This window comes from Ovis aries, chromosome 3 (genome assembly GCF_016772045.2).
Source record: "Ovis aries strain OAR_USU_Benz2616 breed Rambouillet chromosome 3, ARS-UI_Ramb_v3.0, whole genome shotgun sequence".
NCBI lineage: Eukaryota > Metazoa > Chordata > Mammalia > Artiodactyla > Bovidae > Ovis > Ovis aries.
This window is the reverse complement of record NC_056056.1, coordinates 43,379,352-43,389,444: the sequence shown is the minus strand read 5'-3', so window position 1 is coordinate 43,389,444 and position 10,093 is coordinate 43,379,352. Positions and strand designations below refer to the sequence as shown.

At 46.1% G+C, this 10,093-nt stretch overlaps 1 protein-coding gene across 1 annotated transcript; it reads right to left on the bottom strand.

The window, feature by feature from the left end:
* Positions 1–1,108: 1,108 nt before the first annotated feature.
* Positions 1,109–2,657, bottom strand: LOC101117920 (death effector domain-containing protein-like). The gene is given in 2 exon segments (XM_042245251.2): positions 1,109–2,134; positions 2,137–2,657. Coding segments are annotated over 2 exon segments (1,212 nt in total). The 5' UTR covers positions 2,558–2,657; the 3' UTR covers positions 1,109–1,343.
* Positions 2,658–10,093: the final 7,436 nt, after the last annotated feature.

Genomic DNA, 10,093 nt, shown 5'->3' with positions numbered 1-10,093 from the left:
AGGATGTATATAACTTTTTGAATCCATGCTTTTGTTTTCTTCAGGCAAATACCCAGAAGTGAAAATGCTGGATCATATGACAGGGATGGAACTATGTTCTAATTGGTGGTAGTGTTTACACTACTCTATACATTTGTTAAAACTCATAGAACTGTACACCTAAAAGACTGAATTTTACTGTATATACATTTTAAAATAATTTATATTTAATATGGAACAATATAGAAGTGTGAGAAGGAAGAAGTGTAAGGGCCTTCATACACACACAACGCAGCAGTGAACCTGCTCCCTGAAGCTAACCATGGTTGCAGTCTACTAAGCATCCTCTCAGACAGTTTTCTATGAAAGTGCATGAAATTATATAGAGATTTTAAAAAATAGAAACAGTATTGTACCATACATTGGTTCAACAACTGCGTTCTTTGTGCAATGTTGTGAGAGTCTTGAAGAAATAGAACATAACTCCAAAGCACAACTGGATGTAATTTAGAATTTTTGCGTCATTTTCAGGGTTACACAAACAATTATGCTATACGAGTGGTACCAGTTTTGGAAGAAGTTAGTCTAAGTCAAATCAGGAAACACTCAGGAAAACGTAGAATTAACAACCTGGCCCCCTACTTTGTTAGAAATTTCCTTGGTTGATCTTCCATTGGGAGGGAGGCATAACCTCCCCCCAGAATTGGGGGTGCGAGACTGTTCTTTGGGGGAATCTGATGAGCCATGGCAGGGGCTGACTCTGTCAGGGTGGATAGAACCAATGCCAGTCTTCCGAGTTCAGGAAGAGAATTGTCATGACACAACAGAATGTTTTAAATCTGTTCTAATGCATTTATCTTTTAAAGCTCTCTTTGTCTGATAACAGAGTCTAATTCATGTTCTCATCATTGGACATTGGCATTGTGGGAAGAACCAAGCTCTGTAGTGGGGCAGGTGGGCTGGAATCACAGCTACCAACTTGACCATCTGGTTGAACCCGGGCAAGTCTCAACCTTCCCCTACTGGATTCACAGGCTTGTTGTGGAGGTTAATACTGTAGAAGCCAATGCCTGATACTCTGTAGCCACTCAGTACCATCAGTAATTTTACTATTTATTTATTTTTCTTTTTAAAAAAATTCTATAATTTGGGAGAGGGTGGTGATTAATTTCCAAAATACAGTTCAGAGTCCCACCTTCCACACAGCTCCCTACTGACAGCCCTTTGGTTTTTCAGAAAAAGTTTAAGAGCCCTCATAAAGCCAGAAGTACTGATAACCCCTCAATGCACCCAAAAGCAGTGATCACTTCAATCCGTTAGAAAGACTATGACCTATAGACTTTGCTTCTCCCTACACATTTGTCTTACGGCTCAGTGGCAAGGTGACTGTAGAGACACACATGAGGGGGTAAGTGGAAAAGGGGAACAAAGGGAAGCCAGGCACATGGGTGCAGGGAGGGGTGGGGGACACCACTTCCATTTTTCTTTTGTCTTTTCCTTAAAAAAAAAAAAAAAGGCAGGGGTGTGATCAGTTGGAAGGCTAGAGAACAAACCCCAGAACAGTAGGTAAGCTCCAGAGGTGGGTGGTGAGAAGTCCCCAGAGAAGTGAGGAGGGGAAAAGGCCAGGGCAATGCTTGCAGCATCAAGTTCCTCAGGAGTTTCTGTCGGTGCAGCTCATAGTCCTCCTTGTCCACGTTCACCAGCAGCTTGATGGCTTCATGGCCCACAGCCTGCTTGAGGGAGTCTGTGATAAAGACACCTTTAAGTGCCTCTAGTAAGGAGCCGTTGATGTAGTCGCGCCAGAATGCATTGAGGTAGGTGAGCTCAGAGAACTTGATGTCACAGATGATGGAGCCCAGATCCCGGGACTGGAGGATGGTGTTGGCCTGGTTAAAGCGCTCAAACTGGCGCTCCAGTGGGTCCTGCTTATTGGAGAAGACATTGCCCTGCAGAGCGCTCTTGTGCTGGCAGTACTCAGCCCGGACCCGCAGCCTGATGTCACATGTCTGCTTTTCCTTGGGATCTGGTGTCACTGACTTCCGGCGTTTCCGATGGCTCCCCAGTGTGGCTGTCCCTTGAGCTGGCCGCTTGCTACACATCTGAGGGCCCGAAGTAGGGCAGCACACCACAGGATAGTGGGGAGGCCCTGTTTTAGGGGGTGGGGAGGCCTCGGCTCTAGGTCGCTGAGGGCTCTGGGTGTCACATAGTGAACTGATGTCTCCTCCAGGTATTTGTCTACAAGATCAGGGCACACAGCCCGTCTCTGCTTGAGAGTGACGTAGGGCAGCAGGTCATGGCGAGTGATGATGCGCAGCAGCTGCAGCACCTGGCGGAAGTTACACTCATCACAGCGGCCCCGGCGCTCCAGCGCCAGTAGGAAGTCACGTCCATTTCGGATGAGGCCACGCTCGTGGTCGTCAATGGCGTCAACAAAGAGAAAGGAAAGAACGCGCATGTCTCTGTGTGTCAGGTGGGTGCCCACGCTGTCAAACATGCGGTGCAGGCTGTACAGCCTGCGCTCCTGCTCACCGTGCTCTTCGGGGCACACCTGGCTTGCCCTCCGCTTTAGGCCCGCCATGCTGGGGGCTCAGGTACACACGGCTTTCCAGAATCCCTGCTCAGCAGCTGCAATCCCCACTATACTCTGCAGGAAACTTAATTTCCCAGGTCTCTTCCTCTCGCCTCTCCACTACAGCCCTTATGTGAGTCCAGTTCTTCTCCCCACCACTTGCCACAAGCCCCCTTCTCCTTCACACTCTCACCCCCCGCCCTCCAGCTCCTACCCCCATGGCCCGGGCGCCCGCAGCCCCACTCCCCACCTCGGCCTCTCTCAATTTTACTATTTAAATCCTGTCCCTTACTTACTGTAGAGGCCATTGACCTCAGACCTAAGGAAAATTAAATCCTTCTCTTGGGGGGCTTCCCTGAATGGTTACTACATGTATTTTGTCAACAACCTCCCCCAACCCCATCCTGCCCGAGGCAGCTGGGCCCCTCTCCACGCTTTCCGGTTCAGCACCAATAAACAGCTGAACCTTGCTGGGAAATGTTGGCTAACAGGGGCCCGTTTTTGGTTTTGTTCTCCAAGCCTTTCAAGTGGTGGCAGCCTCTGTGACTTCTTTGTAATGCCCAGTTAACAAAACGTGGCAGCTTTCCTGAACCACTGCCAGAGACTCATGACCTTCTGGAAAGAAACCCAGACCCCTGGGCCTGCAGGCTCAGCCTTGTCTTTGTCTCAGAGCCCCCAGGTCTCAGGCTCAGCCCTTTCACTGGGTTATTTATTTAACAGCTATAGAGATAATGGTGAAGGGACATGGCCAAGACACCTGTGACTTATCTTAACCTTCCTTCAATCAGCTAACAAATACAATGATCCCTGCTGTGGGCTAGAGGGGAGCAGAACCCTAGCCGGTGTTCTCAGGACGTTCACAGCCCAGCACCGTTCGTTTGCTAGGTCAGTGGTTAACAAAGGGTAGACAACCTTAGCTGAACCCCCGCCACCCTTCCTGCCAATATTTAAACCAGGTCAATTCTTCCAACCTAGCGCACAATTTAACTCTTGTTGTAGCTAAACCATTTGATAGTTCTGGTAGCTCAGCTCTCTGGTACGGCCGAGAGAGCAGGAGGTTCTGAAAAGAAACCCAGATCCCTGGGCCACTGGGATCAGTCTTGTGTTTATCTCCAAACTCCAGTTCTGAGAACTAAATATACTGAGGTGAGGCAGGATAATAATATAATATAATAATTTCAAGTTATTTTGAAATGTGACTTTAGCAGTTTAATAAAATTCTGCAGGCAAAAGTGAAGGGAGGAGTCAGCAACCTAAAAGGGCTAACTACTTTTTCTCAGTTTTTAACCCAGCATTTTGTAAATGCTCATTTATATAAAAGGGGCCCCCAAGGCTCTAAACAGACATCCCCAGCCCTCATACCCACTTCCAGAAATCACATTGAGATTCACACAGGACGGAAGTTGTGTGTGTGTGTGTGTGTGTGTGTGTAGTTACTTCAGTTGTGTATGCCTCTTTGGGACCCTGTGGACTGTAGCCTGCCAGGCTCCTCTGCCTGTGGGATTCTCCAGGAAGAATACTGGAGTGGGCTGCCATTTCCTCCTCCAGGGAATCTTCTCAACCCAGGGACCAAACCTAGGTCTCCCACATTGCTGGCAGATTATTTACCACTGAACCACCAGGAAAGCTCTGGGAAGTCTTGTACTTATAAGTAAACAAACTTTTATTTGACGTTTTAAAGACAAGTGTCAATAGATATTTTGAAATTAGGTGGAGTAATTCTAAATGAAACTAGGAGAATCTCAGTAAACAAGGTAAAGTGAAAGTGTTAGTCGCTCAGTTATGTCTGACTCTTTGCGACCCCATGGACCGTAGCCCTCCAAGCTCCTCTGTCCATGGAATTCTCCAGGCAAGAATACTGGTGTGAGTAGCCATTCCCTTCTCCAGGGGATCTTCCTAACCCAGGGATTGAACCTGGGTCTCCCACATTGCAGGCAGATTCTTTACCATCTGAGCCACCAGGGAGCCCCAAAGAAGGTAAAGCAAACATCTAAAGAGTTAAGAGACACAAGCTTAAATTTAACTTAAAAAAAAAATGTGACCATACCCCACGGCATATGGAACCTTAGTTTCCCCGCCAGGGATCAAACTCATGCCCCCTGCATCGGAAGGTAAAATCTTAACCCCTGGACTGCTGGGGAAGTCCTTATAAATTTAATTTTTAGAAGGGGTCATAATTAAATAAGCAAATTAAGCCAAGATACTACTACACATCTCTTAGAGTCCAAAGCATTGACAACACCAAATGTTGGTGAGGATGTAGAGCAACAAGAATTCTCATTCATGCTGATGGGAATGCAAAGCAATACAGCCACTCTGAAAGACAGCTCGGAGGTTTCTTGCAAAACTAAACATACTCTTACCACATGATCCAGCAATTGTGTTCCTTGATATTTACCTAAATTAGCTGATAATAAGATTTACACAAAAAGTGCACCTTTATTCATAATTGCCCAGTTGGAAGCAACCAAGGTGTCCTTCAGTAGGTGAAAGGTTAAAAAAAAAATTGTGGTACATCCAGTCAGTGGAATATTATTCAGCTCTAAAAAGAATTGTGCTAGCAAGCCATGAGAAGATAAGAAGGAATCTTAAATGCATATTATTAAGTAAAAGAAGCCAATTGTAAAGTGCTACAGAGTGTAAGATTACAACTATATGACATTCTTAAAAAAGTAAAAGTGGTTGCGAGGCATCAGGGGGAAGTGAGTGTGAACAGGAGGAGCGGAGAGGATTTTTAGGGCAGCAAAACTACTCTGCTGTGTGATCCTATAATGGTGGATACATGTTGTCACACATTTGTCAAAAGCCTTTGGATGTACAGCACCAAGACTAAATTGTAATGTCAACTATGGACTCTGGGTGATAGTAACAAATGCATCGCTCTGTTGGGGAATGTTGATAGTGAAGGAGGCTATGCACGAGTCGGGGCAGGGAGCATATGGGAACTCTGTGTTTTCTGCTCAATTTTGCTATAAACCTAAAACTGCTCTAAAGTCAAGTCTGTTAAGAAAAGGAAGGAGTGGAGATCATGATATTCATTCAAAGTTTTTAACTTTTCTTACATCTGACATAAAGTTCTTTTCATTATGGTGGGAAGGCTTATTTTCATCATCACCATGTCCTGAAATACTCTTTTAAAATACTATTTCAGTGCCTGCATAAAATGCTATAAATGTTCTATAATTTATTTGTTTTCCAAATGTGGAATATTTAATTTACTTCCTTTATGTGTGTATGTTGTTATCATAGATAACACTGCCTGCCTGCCTGCTAAGTCACTTCAGTCAGTCTGACTCTTTGCAATCCTGTGGACTGTAACCCACCAGGCTCCTCTGTCCATGGGATTCTCCAGACAAGAATCCCAGAGTGGGTTGCATAACACTGCATTTATAGCAATACGCAGCGCTCACTACGTGCCAGGCACTGTTGTAAGTGCTTTGCAAGTATTAACAAATATTTAATCTAGATAACAGCCCTGAAACGTCTTACAATCCCCGTGTAAACAGCTGGAGAAATTGAGGCCCAGAGACGTCAGACAGCAGAGCCAGAATTTGAACCAGGTAGTCTGGTTCTGGGGCTTTCCCAGTGGCTCAGCGGTAAAGAATCTGCCTGCAATGCAGGGGGTGCAACAGACGTGGGTTTGATCCCTGGTTAGGGACGATTCCCCTGGAGGAGGGTGTGGGAACCCACTCCAGTATTCTTGCCTGGAGAATCTCGTGGACAGAGAAGCCTGGCAGACCACAGTCTGTAGGGTCGTAAAGAGTCAGACACAACTGAAGGGACTGAGCCCACCCACACACAGTCTGGTTCTAGCTTCTGTGCTCCAATCAAGTGTGCGAGCTTAAATGCATTGCTAGTTATTCCTTCTTTTCTAGGAGAGGAATTTCCTGGATCCACAGGTCCTCAAAACCACACTAGACTAACCCGCATGCCTCCTCCAGAAGTTTTCATGGCAGCCTATGCTCTGGAGGCTCCCTTACAAGCCATGTTTGTAAGCTGGGAGCTGCCGATGTTCTAGAAGCGTTTTAATAGGGACTGTTAAAACAAAAGGCATTCTCATCCTCCAAGGACCTGGACAGGCTTGAGCCTCAACCACCGTCCTCACTGTGAGAGAAGCTGGAGGAGGCCATGACCTCAGCGGTGGTCTTTGCATTCCTCCCAGTGGTCTTTGCCTCTGCCTCATGTTGGATGGGATTTCCCAAACCCAGGAAGGGAGTTCAGAGGCTGGGTGGCCAGAAATTCAACAAATGTCTCTTAGATTGGAAAGCCAGCCAATCAGTCTCTGGGGCTGTGCTCAGTGAATGGAAGTGGAAGGTGTTCATGGGGCAACAGGGGGCTGCAACCCAGAGTCACAGGGGCTCCAGGAGGAGGTCAGGGGAGCTTTACCCTGCGATTCCTAATCGGAGACAATTCGAGCAATGTCTGAAGGTTGTCACAACCCGGGGGAGGGGAGCATCTAGTGGGTAGAGGCCAGGGATGCTACTCAACACCCTGCAATGCTAACGGCTCCACCCCGCCCCCCCCCCCCCACACAAAGATTTATCTGAACTCAAATATCAACAGTGCTGAGATTGAGAAACCTGCTTTATCCAGAGGTCCTCAACCTTCACATCAGTTCACCAGGCACATCTGCTCACAGAGGACAACAGCCTGGGCACTGGGTCAGACTCACTCCACCCTGGTGCCTAGGACAGAGAAATGAACAGCGTCTGGAAATCAAAGTGTTGCAAAGTGCCCATCCTAAGAGCCTGGAGCTCCCGGATGATTTATGATGACTGAGACTCAGGAACGAGACTGGGTAGGAATTTGCTTGCTAACTTAAAATACAGGATGCTGGTATATATAGACAGATGCTAGAGATGGGATGGCTCAGTAGGTTAAGCATCCACCTGCAATGCAGGAGACCCATGTTCAGTCCCTGGGTCAGGAAGATCCCCTGGAGAAGGAAATGGCAACCAATCCTGTATTCTTGCCTGGAAAATCCCATGGACAGAGGAACCAGGCAGGTTATAGTCCATGGGGTCACAAGAGTCAGGCATGACTAAGAGATGGGGCAGGATGGCCTAAAGGCTGCAATTGGCTGGGACTAGAGGTGGGGGCCGACACGTGGGCTCTGGGGCGGAAATGAGACAAGGGGTAAGCACTCAAGTGGGGCTGCCAGTTTCTAGACAAACCTTAGCACCAACCACAATTCAGTCCTTGAGTCCAGGCTCAGTTAGATTAGAATCTACTCAAACACATCAGAGGGCTAGGGCCAGGGAAATGGATTGAGATCTCCAGAGGGGCAGGAGTATGTATGATTGGTGAAACAAAACAAATATCTGTTTCTTCACATAACAGTACAGGCAGGAAATGAAGGCTCAGCCTTCTTGGCTGGTGGGATATTGTGTAAAAAGTATACAGAACTTGATATCGACTTAATTTCTCCAAGCTCCCTCTGGTTTCTGATAGGTACACAAATGGTGCTAATTTGTAAAATGTTTTTAAAAAAACACTTCCAAGGACTTCCCTAGTGGTCCACTGGCTAAGACTCTGCACTCCTAATACGGGGGCCCAGGTTCAATGCCTGTTCAGGGACCTAGATCCCACATGCCACAGCTAAAGATTTCACATGCCACAGCTAAGACCCTGCGCAGCCAGACACATACATATTTCTTTAAAACCACTTTCAGAGTTCTCGGCAATTTTGAGCATCTCGTCAACCCTGTGAGGTAGGTGCCAGCATCCCCATTTGATGGGCAAGGAAACCAAGGCCGGGAAGGGCCGTGCAGCTCACCCACACCACAGGGCGGGCCGGTGACTGTGCTCTCGGCCCCTCACTGTCCTTCTATGGGAAATATTTGTATCAGTTCCCCGGGGCTTCTGAGGACATTCAGGCCTGGGCACATTTCCCTTATGGTTGTCTTGCTCTGTGGTGATCGCTCGCTCCTTTCCTGACCGCCCTTTCCTAACCAGATTTGGCACAGTTTCCCCATTGGGGAAAAACAACCTCTTAGCAGCCATCTACTTACAATTTGTCTCACGAGGCCAAGAGCTCCTTAGCAGCTGCTGCTTTTTGTGAAAGGCTGAATTAAATCAGAGGAGGAGTTTGCCTTACAGGCAAAGATTCAAGTGCGGGAGGAAACCACAGGAAAATGGCTTCCATTCAAGGAGTCACAGACTATCCTTATCTTCATTTTACTAAACTGATACTCATTGCTACTGTGAATGTTTGTTTCATTTTTTTTTTTTCTTTCTGAGATGTATTTCTCTTAAAGTGAAATAAAAGTGTTAGTTGCTCAGTCATGTCCAACTCTGAGACCCCCAAGGACTGTAGCCCACCAGGCTTCCCTGTCCATGGAATTCTCCAGGCAAGAATATTGGAGTAGGTTGCCATTCCCTTCTCCAGGGGATCTTCCCAAACCAGGGATTGAACCCCAGGTCTCCTGCATTGCAGGCTGATTCTTTACCGTCTGAGGCACCAGAGAATTTTATATTTCTCTTAATCTCAGGTTTATTGTCAAACTGTGGCTTCCCAGATGGCTCAGTGGTAAAGAATCTGCCTGCCAATGCAGGAGATACAAGAGATGCAGGTTTGATCCCTGGGTCAGGAAGATCCCCTGGAGGAGGAAATGGCAATCCAGTATTCTTGCCTGGAAAATTCCATGGACAGAGGAACCTGGCAGGCTACAGTCCACGGGATCATAAAGAGTCGGACACAACTAAGCACGCACTCACATTGTTAGACTAATGTATAATTATCGTTAAGAAATAAAATAATCCATTCAAGCCTGTTCAAAGGGCAAATATTTTAGCATTGCAAAATATGTATCTTAGGGGTTTATTCTGGATGCAATTATAAGATCAGAACTATAAGAAATAGTTTCCAAACAGTAATTCTACATTCTTATTGATTTTTGTCCGATCTCTTTATTTCACTTGTTTGGGGTGTTTAAGCAACAAGGTGGCACTCATTTTACATCCAAAGCAGCCAGGTCTCCTTTGTGCAACTGGTATTCCTAAAAGCTGAGACTCTTCATCTGCAAAAGTGAGTTTTGAATAGCTTTGTTAAGGTATAATTCTCACACAAAGTACATATCTTTAAAGTGTGCAATTTGACAAGTTTTGACAGATATATAGATGCATGAAACCACCACCACAATTAGGATAATGCATTCATCACCCTCAAAAGTTTTGTCAAGTCCAGTTGTAATTACTTACTCCTGTCCCTCTTCACCTCCCTCCATACTTACCAACAACCATTGACTTGTTTTCTGTCATTACAGGTTAGTATGCATTTTCTGTAATTTTGGACAAATGGAATTGTGCAGTATGTACTCTTCTAGCTTCTTTCACTCAGCATAATAATTTTGTGAATTATCCATATTGTTGTATCAGTAGTCTATTCTTTTTTATCGCTGAAGATTAGATTCGTAGCATGGATATACTCAAGTTTTTTGTGCATCCATGTCCCTTTTGAGGATCATTTGGGTTGCTTCCAGCTTTGGGTTATTGCAGTTAAAGCTGCTCTAGTCATCTGTGTACACATCTTTGGATGGGCACATG